Consider the following 22,416-nt stretch of genomic DNA (forward strand, 5'->3'; position numbering starts at 1 on the left):
GATTAGTTGATCTTCTCACTTTTCGGCCAAGACGAGCCGGCCTATTCGAGCCCCTAAAAGGGGTCCAGATTCTTGCTATGTCCTTTTCCTAACTGTTACTATAATTGATGAACTCGGATCCTCTGTCATTTTTCGGTGTCTCATTTGGTGTCTCTCTAATCAAAATAAGCAATTTCATTATTTTATTTAATTATTAATTTATATTAATTTAAAAATAAATTAAAATAATTCAATTGACATATTTTAATTGGAGGGATATCAAAAGAGACATAAAAAAGAGATAGAGAGAGATAGAGGATCTTGATTCATAATTGATCTCCAATGACTATAGTGATATTTTTCTGGTACGAAGTCCATTTTATACATTGGAAGCAAAAACAAGATCCATTGTATATATTATAGACAAATATGAAAGAATCTATAACTACAAATTAAAACTCTTAAATCAGAGGTCAATCACGCCGTTTCCTTCTATACACAAGTTGTGACTTGTGAGATTGAGAGAATGACCGCATAAAGAATGGTCCTCAAAACTGAGAATCCACAGAAAGTGGTCATTATCTATTTTTTCCTAATTATTGACTGGAGGGTGAGATCTCCATATATTTAAAGGATAGTGTTGTACCATCAGAAAGCTCAATCCGATTATATAAATTTTATTTTCTTTTATTGTGTGTTGAAATTTCAGTACATATTCCTAGAAATAAAGTTACTTGAGGTAACTATCAGCTAATGATAATCGATAGCCCCATTAGCGTGTGGCCATGACTTTTGAGTCTTGACAACTTGACATTTTTTAGAAGAAGAAAAAACACGTAAAAACTTAAAAGGTTGGTGTCCATACAGACCTAATCTATCAAAGCATTTCCCATATAAGTTGGGCAAATATGATGAGACAAATATGTATGAAGAACCAACAATATCTGGACTCACATCTTTATTGCTTAAAAAAGACAAGGCACTATGCAAAAAATTAAATCTTTCTTGAGGTCATATGGTTTTATTTTACTCATGTTCTATAAAACAAATGTATTTTTCTCGGAGCATTTTGAATCCTAGAACCACATGGATACTCAAAATAAATAATTAATATGATGTTTCATAGCATTTTTTACGTAATATCACATATACAAAGATATAGTGAGATTCCATAAGGTCCAAATAGACTTGAAATCGAGCCATTGAATTGCAACGCCGACCGTACGTCCTCAAAAATCCGATGCTTGGTTTGGTTTGATCCTGTAGAATTTTTATATCACACGACAGATATTTAGCTTAGCCTTGATCAAGAAAACAACATGTGATACCTAAGAAGCCAAAAGCCAATCGCTTAAAAACACACCAGTCAAATAATAATGGAAGTTTATAGTACTGATTGTATCTTCTTCCCTTTTCTGAAACTCGATAAGTTTTTTTTAATTTTCCGAGAGAGAGAGAGAGAGAAATGTAAGAAGCCAGCTAAGATTGCCATTGGAATCTTGTCCAGGACAATATATAGTACACTTTGACAAGAAAGCACCTATTGTTAGCATGGGATGGAAGTTTCTTTACAGTAGAAATTCGGAGAGGAAAACATATAAATATTAGTTTTTGTTGTTGCACAGTGCACACTTTAAACTTTAAAGGCTTTGTACGGTCAACTTTAAATTTTTTTGTCTTTCCTACTTTGTTTGAATTAGTTTAGTGCCCTGTCAAGTATATCTCTATAGGGTCGGAATTAAATTACAGTTCTACCCAAAAGGCACACCACGTAACGTAAGTGAATTTGCCAAGTTCAAGCAAGAAGCTTTCTTGCTATATTGGGTTCTGTACATTACTATAATGTTAACCCATGTGGTTAAATTAGTTGATCCTCCCATATAATGAATGATATCTTTAACTTGTTAAGCATAAGAAATCATGGAAAGATAATGGTTCTCCAATATTGTTGTTCTTCATCTTTGGCCCTGTTTCATTTTTGTGGCTCCTAAGGAGACAAATAACTCATAATAATTATGCTATATATATGTGTATATATATATATATATATATTTTGCAAATGTCATAAAAATTTAGCAAGGAACATCCGTGACAACTAGCCACATCCCACCTCACCCCTCACTCTTTTCCCTTATAAAAAGCAAGCCTTGCATGCTCTTATTTTTCATTCAAATCATCACTCACACTTAAAGTTCTAATATCTCTTTTTCCTTTGCACTATTCCCGTTCTTATTTTTTTCTTCCCATCTCTCTCAAGCTCAAGCAAAGTGAGCAACGAAAGTCGATCATTCAGCGGCGAAGAGACAAACTCGATTATTCAACGTATGTAAGCAATTCCTTAATTAATTTACCCACATTTACTGCGATACATGATTGTAATCAACCCAAATACAAAACCCTAAATATTGCCGCATTAGTGTTTAACTCATAAGCTAGCAGTTGAAACCCTAATATTCGATTAATTTTGGAGAATATCGATTGCAGATTGATCCTAGTTCGTTAATAGCTGCGGTACGATGGAAAACCGAACGGAAATAATGTTGCAAAAAATATGTTAAATATATATATATATATATAATATATATATACACATGCATCTTTCAACATTTAAGTTATAGTAATAGGAATACATTTAGTACATAGTATGTATTATTTAATATATATATATTTATCATAATTTTATTATATTTAATACATATTCTATATATGCAGTTTATATATGTACTAAAAACGGGTAATAAATATTCAATTATAGCATATCAATTTCTTTTAATAATAGTTTTTTTATAAACATCAATTTTCATCATTTTATTCATTTATTTTGATACGTAGTAATATAATTAAAAAAGTTATTAAAAATACAATATTAATTGAAAATATATCCATTTTTATTAGTAAAAATTTATTTGTTACATTTATATATGAACTTTTATCATATGTATAATATTTGTCTACATAAAACCAAATGTAATATATAAATAAAAGTAAACATAATACTATTGCAAAATTAGTACTTGGTTTGATTGGTAAGGCTTGGAAGATACGCTGGGTGACTCCGGATCCATTCCCAGCTAAGAAATATTCAGTTTTCTTTAGCTTTTGAAAAAAAAACGACAAATTAAACAAAATTCGGCGAAAACGACAAAAAAAAATGAAACAATCGGAAACGACGACAAAAGGGAAAATTTGCGTTTCGCCGGCCGTTTTTACTCCGGCAGCGGCGCCGCCGCCGATTTCCGGTGAATTTCGCCGACATTTAAAACCATGGTTTCAATAGACCCTCTCAACTTATTTTCTTTCTAAACTGATTAGTTGATCTTCTCACTTTTCGGCCAAGACAAACCATCCTTTTTGAGCCCCTAAAAGGCGGTCCAGATTTTTGTTATGCCCTTTTCCTAATCATCATTATAATTGATGAATATCCTCTGTCTCTTTTTGGTGTCTCATTTGGTGTCCCTTCGATCAAAACAAACAATTTCATTATTTTATTTAATTATTAATTTATATTAATTTAAAAATAAATTAAAATAATTAAATTGGCATATTTTAATTAGAGGGATATCAAAAAAGACATTAAAAGAGATAGAGGATCTTGATTCATAATTGATCTCCAATGACTAGAGTGATATTTTTCTGGTACGAAGTCCATTTTATACATTGGAAGCAAAAACAAGATCCATTGTATATATTATAGAAAAATATGAAAGAATCTATAACTACAAATTAAAACTTAATCACGCCGTTTCCTTCTATACACAAGTTGTGACTTGTGAGATTGAGAGAATGACCGCATAAAGAATGGTCCTCAAAAACTGAGAATCCACAGAAAGTAATCATTATCTATTTTTCCTAATTATTGACTGGATGGTGAGATCTCCATATATTTAAATGCTGTTGTACCATCAGAAAGCTCAATCCGATTATATAAATTTTATTTTCTTTTATTGTGTGTTGAAATTTCAGTACATATTTCTTTAAATTTCAGTACATATTCCTAGAACGAAAGTTACTTGAGGTAACTATCAGCTAATGATAAGTGATAGCCCCATTAGCGTGTGGCCAATATACTATGACCATGACTCTTGAGTCTTGACAACTTGACATTTTTTAGAAAGAGAAAAAACAAGTACAAAATCAAATCTTTATTGCTTAAAAAAGACAAGGCACTATGCAAAAAATTAAAAATCTTTCTTGAGGTCATATGGTTTTATTTTAATTTTTTATTTTACTCATGTTCTATTAAACAAACGTATTTTTCTCGGAGCATTTTGAATCCTAGAACCACATGGATATAAGGATAGACAAATAAAATAATAAAACGTGTAGATATTCAAAATAAATAAATGAATAATTAATATGATGTTTCATAGCATTTTTTACGTAATCACATATACAAAGATATATTGAGATTCCTTAAGGTCCAAAGAGACTTGAAATCGAGCCATTGAATTGCAACGCCGATCGTACGTCCTCAAAAATCCGATGCTTAGCTTAGCCTTGATCAAGAAAACAACATGTGATACCTAAGAAGCCAAAAGCCAATCGCTTAAAAACACACCAGTCAAATAATGGAAGTTTATAGTACTGATTGTATCTTCTTCCCTTTTCTGAAACTCGATAAGTTTTTTTTAATTTTCCGAGAGAGAGAGAGAGAGATAGAGAAATGTAAGAAGCCAGCTAAGATTGCCATTGGAATCTTGTCCAGGACAATATATAGTACACTTTGACAAGAAAGCACCTATTGTTAGCATGGGATGGAAGTTTCTTTACAGTAGAAATTCGGAGAGGAAAACATATAAATATTAGTTTTTGTTGTTGCACAGTGCACACTTTAAACTTTAAAGGCTTTGTACGGTCAACTTTAAATTTTTTTCTCTTTCCTACTTTGTTTGAATTAGTTTAGTGCCCTGTCAAGTAGATCTCTATAGGGTCGGAATTAAATTACAGTTCTACCCAAAAGGCACACCACGTAAGTGAATTTGCCAAGTTCAAGCAAGAAGCTTTCTTGCTATATTGGGTTCTGTACATTACTATAATGTTAACCCATGTGGTTAAATTAGTTGATCCTCCCCTATAATGAATGATATATTTAACTTGTTAAGCATAAGAAATCATGGAAAGATAATGGTTCTCCAATATTGTTGTTCTTCGTCTTTGGCCCTGTTTTATTTTTGTGGCTCCTAAGGAGACAAATAACTCATAATAATTATGCTATATATATATGCATATATTATATATATATATATATATATATATATATATATATTTTGCAAATGTCATAAAAATTTAGCAAGGCACATCCGTGACAACTAGCCACATCCCACTTCACCCCTCACTATTTTCCCTTATAAAAAGCAAGCCTTGCATGCTCTTATTTTTCATTCAAACCATCACTCACACTTAAAGTTCTTTTCGAGTTAACTACCAAACAGGCCCTAATATCTCTTTTTCCTTTGCACTATTCCCGTTCTTATTTTCTTCTTCCCATCTCTCTCAATGCCCAATAAAAAGTGGAAATAGTTACACGTATGCATTTAATGTGACGGGTCAAAGAGGGACTTTGTGGTGGCACGCTCACATTTTCTGGCTCAGAGCCACCGTTTACTGCCATTGTTATCATGCCCAAACTATCCACTCCTTTCCCTTTCCCTCAACCTTACAGAGAGCAAAATATCATATTGGGTGAGTTTATTCCATAGATACCACATATATGTGGTATCTATGGAATAAACTCACCCAATATGATATTTTGCGTGAAAACGGCAGTGGCGTAGCTGGGGTCGGGGACGAGGCTGGCCTCGATGTTGCTGACGTCATACTCGAGCTCCTTGTACTTTCTGATGACATCGCCGACGGACTTGCCGGGGATCATCGCCGCCACATTGTGCCACTTCTCCGGCGTCTCCTTGTCGTACACGGCCAGGGCGTTCTCGAACTGCTTGTTCTCCGCCGCCGTCCATCCACCGCCGCTCTTCGTGTCCTCCTGAAGCCAGTTGTACGGCACCAGAGATATGATTTCCATCTCTCTCTCTTCAACGTCGCTGTTCCACCACTCGCCTATATTTACAACGACTATTATTATAATTTATACCCACCAATAATACACAGATAAATATTTTTTTTAGAAAATTCATGACTGAGTTTTGACTTTTGACTTTTGACAACAACATGATTGATCAGATAAAAAAACAAAAAAAAAAACAAAAAACAAAAAACAAAACGACAATATGATTGATACCATGAAGGGTCGTGTACGCTTCTCAGCCAATAATATTTTTGAAATGATAAAAATGTGCCCCAACGACTTTTTTCGTGAAACATCTTTTTTTTTCATATCTTTAAAATCCAACCTAAAGTAAATGAGAGATATACTTACTTTTTTACCGCATTTTTCTTACCAAATAAAAGTTTATCATAAATAAAAAAAAAAAAAATTAGCTACTCTGTTGTGATATAATTAACTTAACACTAATATATATCACATCTTGTCACCTTAATGAATGTGGTGAGTTTACTTCCGTGGGTAACAACTGGCAACAAATACGGAAAATAATAAGTATTCAATTTTTAAACATGTAAAATATATGATATTTAAGATTTAATAATATCTATATATGTATTACGCATGTTTATGTATCGGTATTTATTTCTTTTGAGTTTTTTTTATATAAATTCTATATACTTAAAAACTTAATTTTGTTGTATAATACTTTTAATTTTCAAAGTATACATTGACGGATGTGCATTCAATGTGATAGTATTTAACTAATAACACAAATGATATTTAACAATTTGGTCTAATCTTTTATTCAATTTAAAATTATTTAACAAACACAACTAAATTATAAATAAAAAAATGATTTAAATACAATTTGGACTAATCTTTTATTCAAATTAAAATTATTTAACAAACACAACTAAATTATAAATTAATATTTTATTTTCCATATATATATATTTGTAAAAAGAGGTTAAGAAAAATGATATTAAAAAAATAGATCAAATATATATACATATACGTGAGGAAATGTCTCAAGGGACAACGTTCATACTTCATATTATATATATGAAGTATATATATATATATATATATATATATATATATATTACATAAGAAGCAAAATAAGTTATTTTTTTCTTTCCAAGAAATTTCAAAGAAACAAAAGCTAAAGAGCTCAAAGCTATATTACTAAAGTAATCTCTTTACTTTTTTTTTTACGGAGGGCTAATTGTTTGGAGGATTCAACCATCTTTTTATTTTATTATACCACGGTTTTATACATAATGAATAATGAACACGTTTAAAATATATAATGGTATTCAATCGTTGAGGTTTTACTAAAATATTTATTCGATTTATATGTACATAATTTCCATTATTATTTTTAAAATAAATAGAACGGGAGCAATATGTAAAATGCAACTTGGTTTTAAGTTTCATTCCAAACAAAATGTAAACATTTAAGTGCATTTAATTTTCTCTTAAATGTTGAAATCACTATCGGTGCTTTGGTAGAGATGGATGGCCAATGAAGGCACGAAAAATGATCACAAGGCAACTATTTGCTCTTTTTTTGGGTATTGCGGGTGCTTTGTTTGTCCATTCATTTTGCATGTAACTAAAAGATATTTCATTATTAATTTTTATTTATAGATGAAAAAAATGATGTAATTAAAAAGTAGACGTATCCACTTCTTGTACCCAAAAAGTAATTAGTACCTCCCCAAATTTTTTAAATTCACCCAAACCCAACTTATTATCAGACCGCTGACATTTTCCATCATTCATTGGTCAATAACTCAAAGTCTCAAACAAAGGGTTTAAAGAAAGTGAACTGTGTGGGTCCCACTACAATATTTTCCCTGCGCTGATATGCTGTGAAAATAATTTTCTTTAAGAAAGCACACGAAACTCGTACCCCACTTTATCCACTTCCATCCACGAGCACGCGTTCACTTCACGCGCCACATAATCGTTTTCCTGTACAATACTCAGCGTTCCTTTTCTAAACTATTATTATATAAATTCGTTTTCTCTCTCTCTTTTTCTCTCTTCCCTCTCTGCAAATCCACTGTCACAAACACTTCAAAAACACACTCTCTCTCGCTCTCTGTAATAGTTATACACACACCATTTCATTCTCTCTCTCTCTCTCTCAGTGTTGTATCTCTCTCTCAGTGTTGTAGCTCTCTTATTTCAGACTACCAGGAATTTTCTTTTTCCCCTGAATATCACCGGCGTTTGGAACATTGCTAGTAACGAATGGCCACAGGTTCACACACCTCTCTCTCTCTCTCACTCACTTTCTCTTTCTCAGGTTTATTTATAAATGCTATAAATTTAGTTACTAAAATCTCTTTTAATTTTTTTTTTTTTAAGAGCAGATACAAATGTGATAGTAGGAGAATTGAATAACTAACTAGTTGTGATCAAGGATCGAAATACCGTTATCGTTACCGTTCCGAGCCTTCGAATTTACTGGTAACCGCCCGTACCGTAAAGGAATACCGGGGGAAGCGAGAAAAAAAGAGGAAACCGGTACCGTTGAACTTACCGTTACCGTAGAGGAATACCGTCAAATACCGGTATTTACCGAGGGGAATTCAGAAAAGAAATATACAAAAAAAACATACAAAGTACGTAGGATAAAACAAGTCACAAAATTTCTTCATAAATCAATAAACAAGTTCATCATAACCTTAATCATCACTAACTAATCACAAAATTATCAAATAATTCGGATTAAATCCAAAAAAATTACAAACATCAACACAAAATTTCTAAAATTATAAACAAGTCACAAATTTATTCATAAATCAATAAACAAGTTCATCATAACCTTAATCATCACTAACTAATCACAAAATTATCAAATAATTCGGATTAAATCCAAAAAAATTACAAACATCAACACAAAATTTCTAAAATTAAAAACAAGTCACAAAATATCTTCATAAATCAATAAACCACTTCATCATAACCTTAATCATCACTAAATAATAAAAAAATTACCAAATAATTCGGATTAATTACAAAAAATTAGAATCATGAACACAAACCTTAAATCAACACTACATTTAAGTTCACAACTATCAATTTATACTTAATCTTAAAAAATTATCAAGAAATTTCAAGTTTTAAACTCAAAATCATCAAAAAATAAAATTTGGCCGGGAAGTGGACCGGGAAAGGGGTTACCGGCGGGATCTGGGAAGATTTGGCCTTCGTCGCGTTGGGAAATGGGCGGGACGGCGGGATCCGGTCGGAAAGCTGGCAAAATTGGTTTGGGTCGCGACGGTTTTCCCGGAACCACCGGAAAATTCCGGTTTTGGTGGTTCCGGTGCCGGGGAGCTCCAAAAAGGGGGAACCGGACCGGTTCCCGTCCGGTTCCCCCGGTTTTTAAATCCTTGGTTGTGATTACTCATAGCTTAACGTCGTTTCTGGGTGGTAAGTTCTTAGCTTTTAGCCTGTGTCGTTTTATAACTTCTGTCATTTTTTAGAAAACGTTTTCCTATCATTTGACTATCTGATGTCGTTTAGTTATGAAAAAGACCGAAAATAGTGTTTTTTTATTAATTTTTTTTTTTTTTTTGGCTCTCGTGAGGCATTGTTTTGTTAAAATGAAATATTGAAGTGTCTATTATTGGGTCATCTTTTTACAATACCATTTTTTTCGCTATTGTCTTAATCTCGTCTTTGTGAGTAATGTCCCTTAACTAGAATGAACATGAGACTATTTTACCTAAGCCCATAACCTATGCTTATAAATGGTACTTAGGAGAACAGTTATTACTAAAGTTGAATATTTTTTCTAAAATCAACAAAAAAACGTCATTACGACAAATGCATTAGTGGACCCTATAGACATATTTCAACAAATTCAAAATTATTAACATAAATATTATCATATATAAATGGTTGACTTACATATAAACAAATTCTAAATTTATTTACATGCAGCTATAAGATACACTAATATGATTATATTTTTGGTTAATTTAAACAAAAAATATTTAATTTACTCATATTCAAGTTCAAATCCCATGAACTAATAATGCCCTCACATAAGATGAGAATTCACAACAAGAATATAGTGTCATATAATCTAAATCCTTCATAAGTTTTTTTTTTTTTTTTCAAAAAAAAGCTCGAGGCATATCTAACAGAAAAAAGATATAACATCTAAAGATATAGGCATCAAACATCTTTGAACACCGATAAGTGAGACCACAAGACAAATCTTCAAAAGTTCATGTGCCTAGTTTTATTTATCTGTCAATATTATATACTATTGATGACCCTATTTAGTATTAGGAAGGCATAAATATTGTTATACTTCCCTTCCTACAGATGAAAATTAAACATCATATTGTTCGAAATATCATTCAACCACTTCTAAAAAAAATAGTGGTTGATTAACTAGCGAATTGAAGAAATTTCAGGAACGAGACTGTGTAGTAGCAATGTGGTGCACCTAAAATTCGAAAAACGACACAACAATCAACGATAATCAAGCATCTAATTTCCCAGTCAATGCACGTTCTGAATCTGATTGTTGCTTTGCAAGCATATAAAATATGGGTATAAAATTATATATTAGCATTGGGGCCAAAACGCAAACCGAAACTTTATTGTCGAATATATCTCTTTTTCTTTTTCTTTTGATTTGAGCCAATCATGTAGGAAGTAAGATGTGATATATATTAGTGTTAAGTTAAGTATATCACAACAGAGTGGCTAATTTTTTTATTTCTGAGAAGCTTTTGTTTGGTAAGAAAAATGCGGTAAAAAAGTAAGTATATCTCTCATTTACTTTAGGTTGGATTTTAAAGATATGAAAAAAAAAAGATGTTTCACGAAAAAAGTTATTGGGGCACATTTTTATCATTTCAAAAATATTATTGGCTGAGAAGCGTACACCGACCCTTCATGGTATCAATCATATTGTCGGTTTTTTTTTTTTTTATCTGATCAAAAGTCAAAAGTCAAAACTCAGTCATGAATTTTCTAAAAAAAAAATATTTATCTGTGTATTATTGGTGGGTATAAATTATAATAATAGTCGTTGTAAATATAGGCGAGTGGTGGAACAGCGACGTTGAAGAGAGAGAGAGATGAAAATCATATCTCCGGTGCCGTACAACTGGCTTCAGGAGGACACGAAGAGCGGCGGCGGATGGACGGCGGCGGAGAACAAGCAGTTCGAGAACGCCCTGGCCGTGTACGACAAGGAGACGCCGGAGAAGTGGCACAATGTGGCGGCGATGATCCCCGGCAAGTCCGTCGACGACGTCATCAGAAAGTACAAGGAGCTCGAGTATGACGTCAGCAACATCGAGGCCGGCCTCGTTCCCGACCCCAGCTACGCCACCGCCGCTTTCACCCTCGACTGGGTCGCCGCCGCCGCCGCCCACCCCAAGCGCTCCAAGCCCCTCAACCAAGAGCGCAAAAAAGGCGTTCTCTGGACCGAAGAAGAGCACAAGTAAGCCCACTTATCAACTTTCCCTGATTTTTTTACAGCCCAATTAATGCCGAGAATTAACAACTTTTTTTTTATCATGGATATCAGGCTGTTTCTGATGGGTCTGAAGAAGTACGGGAAAGGCAATTGGAGGAACATCTCGCGGAACTTCGTGGTGACGAGGACGCCGACGCAAGTGGCGAGCCACGCGCAGAAGTATTTCATCCGCCAGGTGTCGGGCGGGAAGGACAAGGGCAGAGCGAGCATCCACGACATCACCACCGTCAACCTCAGCGATCCTCGCACGCCCTCGCCGGAGTCCGTGAGGCCCTCGTCTCCGGTGCCTCCTCAGCCGCCGGCGTTACAGTGGAACCAGCCGAGCAGCGCTCAGATAGGCTTTCACGTCGGAAGCGCCAACGTCTTCAACCTCTCGTCCAGTCCGTACGGGATTATCTCGTTTGGGCTCAAAATGCAGGGGTATAGCGGTAATAATAACAACGCCGGTGGCAATAGCTCAGAGTATGGGTTTTTCACTAACCAACTAACACAGATACAACCAAAATGGTCTGGTTGACTGAGCTTGACCTCTAAACAAACCCTTATTGAAATGCTGACTCTGCATGCAATAACTCAAGCATCATAAGCCTAATTCACTTTGGGATCTCTCTTTTTCTTTTTCTTTTTCTTTTTATTTTTATTTGTTAGAACGCAAATATTATTATTCTTTTTTTTTCTTCTTCTTTCTTACCTCTCTCTCTCTTTTCTTTTTTCTTTAATTGGACCTTTCCTATCATATGCCTCTTATATCAAAGCAGTTGTAAACTTGTAATTAGCCGTTTGCTTTTTTTTTAAAAAAAAAGTGTCGTCGCAACTGCTATGCAATGCAATAGATATCACTGCATGAATCCATTTAATTAAACTATTTATTATTTTGCAGCTCTGTTTATATTATCCAAGACTTATTTAACAATATTATTATATGTCTAATAGTATACTATTAAACAAGTAATGCACAAAAGTTACAACTTATTTAACAATATTATTATATGTATTGTTAATTAACTAAGATAACCGAAAATTATTAATCTTATATATTTGATAAATCAAGTAGAGCTAAGAGTTCTGAAAAAAGAAGGTAGAACTAGTAGTATATTAATTTTTCTTCTTAATCGATAATATTCTAATCAATTGTGTGTTATTTTTGTAGCAATTTCAAAACATAGCCAAACAGATAGTATATTAATTTTTCTTCTTAATCGATAATATTATTTTATGTATTGTTAATTAACTAAGATAACCGAAAATTATTAATCTTATGAAATTTGTAACTTATTAGGCCATTCAAAACATGACGTTTTGGATATAAGCAATATTTGGAAACTTATTAAAAAATAACCAAACAGATGAGATTGTACGCTCAAACGGACGGTGAGTAGCTCAAACGGACGGTGATTACTTCCCTCACAGTCAAAATCTACTATGCGAGTTCGAAGAGCGAGCTGGTTAAAGTAATTAATCACAATTTGAGCTACCACACTTTTTTTTTTTTTTAACGAAATATCACAAGGTTTGCGTTCTTCGTAATTTTTATTTGATCACATACCTACAAAATATTCATAAACTTAGACAAAAGTTCCCCTAAAAGATTGTGAAATGTTGTTAAGGTTTGAAATTAATTAGTGTTAATATATATTGATAATCAATGCGTCGTGTAACATTATAAAAATATCATTTAGAAAATACTCTAAAATAAATATCAACTCTCTCCTCAAGCATGCAGAATTCACAGGTCGCCACAAGCTCATGGGATCATACCCAAAAACAAAAAAACAAAAATCATGTGTAGTAAGATGTAATCAAGCATCTAATCACACCAACCCCACTAAAACAATTAGCCCCAAGACTAATCTCTCCAAGGACTACATTCTATCTATTAATTGATTTTTTTTAAATACAAAAATTATGTGTACTAAGACAAAATTAAAATTAGAAACGGTTATGCAAGATAAACTGCCTTAGGAGCAACGAGAAGTTGGATTAGGAGCACATTGTCAAGAAATAAAAATAAAATGGTTGTGACTTTGTGAGTTATAATATCGACACCGGACATTTAGCCTTGGACGAAAGTTCCAACAATGATGTGGTTGCTTAGTTCTGTTACCCGGAGTAACAATAATTCACCGGCTTCAGACTCAGACATGCAGAAAATCACATCTCATGTCAGCAAAGGAGAGTCGAACACGAAACCTCGGCAATCTGTAACTTTTACTCTTGAAAAAAAATTGGATTAAGATAACAAGACCGACATAAATTATTAGCTAAACAAGAATGGTAGAATACAAATGAAAGGTTTTTGCGGGAACAGATTTGTTCTCTAATGAAAGCTGTTTATTGTGACATTAGCTTCGGACCGAAGACACGAGCTGGCGCTCTAGCTCTGCTTAATTTTAGCAGCAGCTTCCGCGAGCAGAGGTTCGAGCTCTCCTTTCCTGTGGAGCTTCACAGTTTCTGCATCGACGGAACAAAGAATTAAAAAAATCTCTTAAGACCACAGCATTTATCATAATTGGTTAAAGCCGTACAATTTATTTTACTTTTTTTTCCTTTTTTTTTTAAAAAAAAGCTGTTGGATAGTATCATCTTAAAAGTTGCGGAACTGCGATATCTTGTATGATTAGATATTCTGTTGTAAGTTTGAGTAGGAAAGTAAAGTCTTACCTGAACAACCGCCAATGTGGTTCCCTCCTGTACATCAATACAAACAAAAGTTTGAGATTCCAACTGTTAAATGGTCTATGCGAACTCAAAATTGAAAGACAAAGCAAGAAATAATCGAGTATTGTGGGATTAATATGCACAACTCATTAAGCTTTAGATCAATTCAATTAACTTGAGTTTCATCCTAATTAATTGTAGGGTTCAGTCGGTGGATCGATTGACCAATGATATTCACCTGACTACTGTGCCGGTGACATTTTGGTGCCTAAACCAAGTTTTTGAGAAAAGCACTCACAAACTATTTAAGAAACTAGATTCTTATTGAAACTTAAGTGTTGGACAAAGAAGTGAGCTTGCGGTGAGGAAATGATTTGAGGAGAAATTGCACCGCCACAAAAATACCTTCCCAATGCTCGCGATTTCAATCTAACTATTCTTCACCGCCACGAAAATACCTTCCCAATGCTTTTCGGCTATCCATTTATCTGTCTCTTCGTCATCCCGTCCAGCTCATCACCACTTGAACACCATATGATTGCTTCATTGCCAGATAGCGATGAGCATGATATGTTTCTTCCGATTGAAGCTACAATAATTGTGTCCATTGACCTCAGTGGCCAGCCTCCAATTTCTTTCTTCTCACCTAGTGAAACAGCCCGGCTTTTTCTGCTCTGTTGGACTGACTCGTTTAAGCCACTTGCCTATGTTGTTCTCCATGATGTCCACCAACACCAGTTCCCAGGTTAAACAATATCCAGATTTTCGTAAACTATATCACAGAGCCACGACGCTACCTTCCTCTGCATAAGCATTCTGAGTATCCTTTTTTTTTCTTTGCTCACTCAGCATGTATAGCTCTACCATCTCAACCTAGCGAGATTGTAAAATGTTTGTCAACTAGCGATAAGCTAGCACAAACTGACTCTTCTTGATCGCAGCCATGCTCGTAAGATAATTACAAACATGAACTACAAGAGAGAGAGAGAGAGAGAGAGAGAGAGAGAGAGAGAGCATTTCTTCTTCCAAAAGTTTTTTGTTTTAAGAGAAACGAATATAATTTATTAGTTTCTTTGATAGAATTTCTTTAAAAAAAATTAATATATTTACGGAGAGACTAAAATCCTACAAAATTAATCATTTGACTATTTTTCTCGAAAAATGAGTCCATTGACTAAAATGACGCTTAGAAAATAGTTCATATTTGGGGTAAATATTCTATTAAATACATGAGTACCCAAAAAGCACCCATATATTGTGGTGTGAGATACAGATAAATCGTGAAAAAATTGGCTAAGAGATGTTGAAGCTCACGAATACGATTCCAAGACTAAGAGATATTCAAGGAGGGAAAATGGACGCTGATCTTAATATTAAGAACCGGCCCACCTATATTGCCGAAGTCAAAGATTCAATATTGTAAGCAAAATTATTCCAAAGCTGACAGACAATACAGAACGTTAACATGGTATCTCTTTCGAATGAAATATATTTGCATGTTACTTAGTGATGAAGCAATCATAAACCGATGCTTACCAATGAAAACGTTTGGAACAGTATGTTGTCCAGTAATTCTCTCCAGTAACTTCTGGAGCTGTGGCCCTTGGGCACCTGAAGAAATGAAAGGATATTCAGCTTGTTAAACAAAAACCCATTAAGACTGCAGAGGATAAGTTCCCTAAATGCTTAACAAACCATAAATTTTTTTAATGCCGTTTTTTTTAACTTTCAAATGCCAGAAACCCGTTTGACCGACTAAAAGTCAAATTTATACCTCCCTATTAGAATACTTATTTGGTTGCTTTCCCTCTCTAGCTTTTTTTCGTTACAGCTTCAATTTTTCACTATTTGCTGTATATAAAAATTAACTGCAGCCTTTTATCATATTTTTAAAGAAAACCCACTTTGTTATAATTTTTAGTACATTCTGATAAGAAAGCACCTGTTACAAAGATATATATAGATTTTAATATCAGTTTTTGTTGTACCAGTTACCACTTACCACACGTGAAAGAGCTGTGCGGTCAATAAAAAAACACTAGTATAATTTTTGTGGCTTAATTTGTTTTTATCCCTGTAGGGATTAAAAATCAAACAGAACATGTTTAATCTGTAATTTTTTTATCCTTACTAGTACTACTTTGTTTGAATTAGTTTAATGTACTTTCAAGTGTGTGTATATATATATATATATATATATATATATATATATATATTTTATAATTTTCTATAATGTTAACCCACGTGGTCTAATTAGTTAATCCTCCCATAACTGAATGATATCCTTTTTACTTGTCAAGCATAAGAAATCATGTACAGATACTGATTCTCCAATATTGGTGTTCTTGGTCCGGATCTGAAAAATTAGCGCACGAAGTTAGCAATAACGTCTCTCCTTGCAAATGCGTTGTTTGTGGAGAATCATCCATGATTTCAAAGGAAGGTTTTAATTTTTGGATTGAGTTTGAATCTTCAAAAAGTGTTTCCATTAATCCATCGAGGAGGTGGAGGTGGGGGTTAGAATTTTTGTATTTTACAGAAATTCTTTTTATTTGAGTCAATTAAGTATATAGGCATATTTATATTTTCACATTGTTGTGTTATATAGTCAATCTTTCATAAATACTAAGTAAATGACAACGTCCATATATTTATACGAGTAAATTGACGTAAATATTTCACCTTTTTTATTTCACTGAAAGAACGAACCAAAAATATCACGTCATGTTTGTGATCATTTATTTAGTATATACGAAAAGATAGCTATATAATAATGTAAAAGTGTAAATATAGCTACATACCTAATTATTTATTTTTATTTTTAAGCTTTTTTTTTTATAAAAAGGTCTTTAAGCATCTCTTATCCTATATGTAAATTACCATATTCCATATTGTAGGCTTTGTAGAGTAGAGTATAAGGATTGGCCATAGATAATAAACCTTTAACAGTAAAACTAAAATAAAATAAAATAAATATTTTTGAAGACACAGCCACAGATAGATTGTGGTGAAATTCACACTGCTTACTCTATTATTGCTTCATCTATTATTGACACAGGTACATTACATATACGATATTTTATTCTCCGAGAGAGAGAGAGAGAGAGACGATATTTTATTTTCCATGAGAGAGAGAGAGAGGTATTGGAATCTCAATAGTACATTCTGAAAAGAAAGAACTTGTTAAAATACACGGAATAGTCTCCTTAAAGCAGAAGTTGTTTGTAACAAAAGTTAAGAGATGGACATAAAACAAATAATATTTTTTTTATCAGAAAATAATAATATTTTTTTATCAGAAAACAAATAATATTAGTCTTTGTTGTTAGTGTTACTGTTAAAGGTTGTACGTGAGAGTCTGAGAGATATTAGCCATTTTCTACCATATACCATGCTATAGGCTTTGTAGGGTAGAGTATAAGGGCTAGATAATAAATTTAGAAAAAGAAAACAAATAAGGAAAAGACTAAAAATAAATAAAATAAAATAAAAATATATTTGATGACAGGTAGATTGTGTGAAATTCACTCACACCCGGCTTCCTCTTTAATGACACAGGAACATAAGATATTTTATTCTCCATGAGAGAGAGAGAATTGTATTGTTGGAATCTCAATAGTACATTCTGAAAAAGAAAGAACCTGTTAAAATGCACGGATGTCTCCTTAAAGCATAAATCTTTTGTAACAAAAGTTAAGATAGGGATAGAAAACAAATAACATTAGTCTCTTTGTCGTTGCTACGCGTGAAAGGTTGTACGGTCAATAAAAAAATCTAAAACACTGGTTTGATTTTGTGTCTCAAGTCAACTACTACCATTTTGCTAAGGTTTTTTTAATTTCCCGCCAAAAACTTAATTTGGTCATAAATACTAATAAGTCATTTGTACAAATACAATTTTACCTTCAACATGATGCTAACAATTGTTGACATCTATTGTTGTCATAAATGTCAATTATTGATATCTGTAAGTTTTGAGTTCTCTGTTTGTTGACATAAATGTCAACAATAGATATTTATTGTTGTTATCTATGTCAATAATTGACATAAATTGTTGAGGGTAAAATTATATTTGTATAAGTAATTTAGTAGTATTTTTGACCAAATTAAGCTTTTGATAGGAAATTAGAAAAAACTTATATAGTTGAGACAATTTCTCTTTTTTTTTTCTTGTAAGAATTAATATCAAATAGAAGAGAGGTTTAATCTTTCTTTTCTTTCCTTACTACTTTGTTTTTATGTGTATATATATATATATATATATATATACACATATTTTTTTACTTTCTATAATACTAGCCCACGTCGTTTAATTAGTTAATCCTCCCATATAATGAATGAGATTCTCTTACTTGTTAAACTTAGAGAATCATGAAGAGATATCGATTCTCCAATAATGTTTTCTTCATCTTTGTTCCCGCTTCATAGAGCATGGACGACCATTTCGGGTGCGGATCTGAAATGAGCATTAATATTTCTCCAAGGGATAATTCGTCGTTTGTATAGCGAGTTATCAATGACTAAGCTTTCAAAGGAAGGTTTTGGTTTTTGAGGTGAGTTTAATTTTTGAGAAGTGTTTCCATCAATCCGTCGAGCAATGACTTTTGACGGAGCATATTTGGCTTACATCTACATTTTCAACAATTTTCCACAACAAGCGTAGAAAAACTAACAATGAATGCATTATCTTATCCATCACGAATACAAGCCACTTAAACATTATCAAAACTGTTTTTATGCCAATCCTATAAAACGTGGGGCTTCAAAATACTTAATTCTCAACATAAAATCTCATATTAAAAAATAAAGGTAAATATGTCAAAAGATTATCAGTGATGTTGGAGGCTTTTCAATCACACAATCTTCAATGATATATCATCCACATAAGGTTTCAATAGACCCTCTCAACTTATTTTCTTTCTAAATTGATTAGTTGATCTTCTCACTTTTCGGCCAAGACGAGCCGGCCTATTCGAGCCCCTAAAAGGGGTCCAGATTCTTGCTATGTCCTTTTCCTAACTGTTACTATAATTGATGAACTCGGATCCTCTGTCATTTTTCGGTGTCTCATTTGGTGTCTCTCTAATCAAAATAAGCAATTTCATTATTTTATTTAATTATTAATTTATATTAATTTAAAAATAAATTAAAATAATTCAATTGACATATTTTAATTGGAGGGATATCAAAAGAGACATAAAAAAGAGATAGAGAGAGATAGAGGATCTTGATTCATAATTGATCTCCAATGACTATAGTGATATTTTTCTGGTACGAAGTCCATTTTATACATTGGAAGCAAAAACAAGATCCATTGTATATATTATAGACAAATATGAAAGAATCTATAACTACAAATTAAAACTCTTAAATCAGAGGTCAATCACGCCGTTTCCTTCTATACACAAGTTGTGACTTGTGAGATTGAGAGAATGACCGCATAAAGAATGGTCCTCAAAACTGAGAATCCACAGAAAGTGGTCATTATCTATTTTTTCCTAATTATTGACTGGAGGGTGAGATCTCCATATATTTAAAGGATAGTGTTGTACCATCAGAAAGCTCAATCCGATTATATAAATTTTATTTTCTTTTATTGTGTGTTGAAATTTCAGTACATATTCCTAGAAATAAAGTTACTTGAGGTAACTATCAGCTAATGATAATCGATAGCCCCATTAGCGTGTGGCCATGACTTTTGAGTCTTGACAACTTGACATTTTTTAGAAGAAGAAAAAACACGTAAAAACTTAAAAGGTTGGTGTCCATACAGACCTAATCTATCAAAGCATTTCCCATATAAGTTGGGCAAATATGATGAGACAAATATGTATGAAGAACCAACAATATCTGGACTCACATCTTTATTGCTTAAAAAAGACAAGGCACTATGCAAAAAATTAAATCTTTCTTGAGGTCATATGGTTTTATTTTACTCATGTTCTATAAAACAAATGTATTTTTCTCGGAGCATTTTGAATCCTAGAACCACATGGATACTCAAAATAAATAATTAATATGATGTTTCATAGCATTTTTTACGTAATATCACATATACAAAGATATAGTGAGATTCCATAAGGTCCAAATAGACTTGAAATCGAGCCATTGAATTGCAACGCCGACCGTACGTCCTCAAAAATCCGATGCTTGGTTTGGTTTGATCCTGTAGAATTTTTATATCACACGACAGATATTTAGCTTAGCCTTGATCAAGAAAACAACATGTGATACCTAAGAAGCCAAAAGCCAATCGCTTAAAAACACACCAGTCAAATAATAATGGAAGTTTATAGTACTGATTGTATCTTCTTCCCTTTTCTGAAACTCGATAAGTTTTTTTTAATTTTCCGAGAGAGAGAGAGAGAGAAATGTAAGAAGCCAGCTAAGATTGCCATTGGAATCTTGTCCAGGACAATATATAGTACACTTTGACAAGAAAGCACCTATTGTTAGCATGGGATGGAAGTTTCTTTACAGTAGAAATTCGGAGAGGAAAACATATAAATATTAGTTTTTGTTGTTGCACAGTGCACACTTTAAACTTTAAAGGCTTTGTACGGTCAACTTTAAATTTTTTTGTCTTTCCTACTTTGTTTGAATTAGTTTAGTGCCCTGTCAAGTATATCTCTATAGGGTCGGAATTAAATTACAGTTCTACCCAAAAGGCACACCACGTAACGTAAGTGAATTTGCCAAGTTCAAGCAAGAAGCTTTCTTGCTATATTGGGTTCTGTACATTACTATAATGTTAACCCATGTGGTTAAATTAGTTGATCCTCCCATATAATGAATGATATCTTTAACTTGTTAAGCATAAGAAATCATGGAAAGATAATGGTTCTCCAATATTGTTGTTCTTCATCTTTGGCCCTGTTTCATTTTTGTGGCTCCTAAGGAGACAAATAACTCATAATAATTATGCTATATATATGTGTATATATATATATATATATATATATATATATATATATATATATATATTGCAAATGTCATAAAAATTTAGCAAGGAACATCCGTGACAACTAGCCACATCCCACCTCACCCCTCACTCTTTTCCCTTATAAAAAGCAAGCCTTGCATGCTCTTATTTTTCATTCAAATCATCACTCACACTTAAAGTTCTAATATCTCTTTTTCCTTTGCACTATTCCCGTTCTTATTTTTTTCTTCCCATCTCTCTCAAGCTCAAGCAAAGTGAGCAACGAAAGTCGATCATTCAGCGGGGAAGAGACAAACTCGATTATTCAACGTCTGTAAGCAATTCCTTAATTAATTTACCCACATTTACTGCGATACATGATTGTAATCAACCCAAATACAAAACCCTAAATATTGCCGCATTAGTGTTTAACTCATAAGCTAGCAGTTGAAACCCTAATATTCGATTAATTTTGGAGAATATCGATTGCAGATTGATCCTAGTTCGTTAATAGCTGCGGTACGATGGAAAACCGAACGGAAATAATGTTGCAAAAAATATGTTAAATATATATATATATATATATATATATAATATATATATACACATGCATCTTTCAACATTTAAGTTATAGTAATAGGAATACATTTAGTACATAGTATGTATTATTTAATATATATATTTATCATAATTTTATTATATTTAATACATATTCTATATATGCAGTTTATATATGTACTAAAAACGGGTAATAAATATTCAATTATAGCATATCAATTTCTTTTAATAATAGTTTTTTTATAAACATCAATTTTCATCATTTTATTCATTTATTTTGATACGTAGTAATATAATTAAAAAAGTTATTAAAAATACAATATTAATTGAAAATATATCCATTTTTATTAGTAAAAATTTATTTGTTACATTTATATATGAACTTTTATCATATGTATAATATTTGTCTACATAAAACCAAATGTAATATATAAATAAAAGTAAACATAATACTATTGAAAAATTAGTACTTGGTTTGATTGGTAAGGCTTGGAAGATACGCTGGGTGACTCCGGATCCATTCCCAGCTAAGAAATATTCAGTTTTCTTTAGCTTTTGAAAAAAAAACGACAAATTAAACAAAATTCGGCGAAAACGACAAAAAAAAATGAAACAATCGGAAACGACGACAAAAGGGAAAATTTGCATTTCGCCGGCCGTTTTTACTCCGGCAGCGGCGCCGCCGCCGATTTCCGGTGAATTTCGCCGACATTTAAAACCATGGTTTCAATAGACCCTCTCAACTTATTTTCTTTCTAAACTGATTAGTTGATCTTCTCA

At 32.7% G+C, this 22,416-nt stretch overlaps 1 protein-coding gene and 1 long non-coding RNA gene across 2 annotated transcripts; one reads left to right on the top strand and one right to left on the bottom strand.

The window, feature by feature from the left end:
• The first annotated feature begins 11,088 nt into the window (after positions 1-11,088).
• On the top strand, positions 11,089-12,053 carry LOC149388183 (transcription factor DIVARICATA-like). Its single transcript, XM_089623308.1, has 2 exons — positions 11,089-11,462; positions 11,550-12,053. The coding sequence occupies exons 1-2, from the start codon at positions 11,095-11,097 to the stop codon at positions 12,013-12,015; spliced, it is 834 nt and encodes a 277-aa protein (XP_089479434.1). The 5' UTR covers positions 11,089-11,094; the 3' UTR covers positions 12,016-12,053.
• A 1,636-nt stretch (positions 12,054-13,689) lies between these two features.
• On the bottom strand, positions 13,690-15,768 carry LOC149388184 (uncharacterized). Its single transcript, XR_016300780.1, has 3 exons — positions 15,693-15,768; positions 14,160-14,186; positions 13,690-13,949 (listed from the first exon to the last, which is right to left on the bottom strand). It is a non-coding gene; the product is annotated as an uncharacterized LOC149388184 (long non-coding RNA).
• Positions 15,769-22,416: the final 6,648 nt, after the last annotated feature.

Source organism: Urtica dioica, chromosome 8 (assembly GCF_054948205.1).
Source record: "Urtica dioica subsp. dioica isolate 48M chromosome 8, U.dioica_male_clone48M_v1_H2, whole genome shotgun sequence".
Taxonomy (NCBI): Eukaryota; Viridiplantae; Streptophyta; class Magnoliopsida; order Rosales; family Urticaceae; genus Urtica; species Urtica dioica.

Excerpts from the sequence above, each read along its gene's own strand:
- LOC149388183 (XM_089623308.1), top strand. The coding sequence starts at position 11,095 with ATGAAAATCATATCTCCGGTGCCGTACAACTGGCTTCAGGAGGACACG. Across the intron at positions 11,463-11,549 it reads TGGACCGAAGAAGAGCACAA|GCTGTTTCTGATGGGTCTGA; the intron begins GTAAGCCCACTT and ends CATGGATATCAG.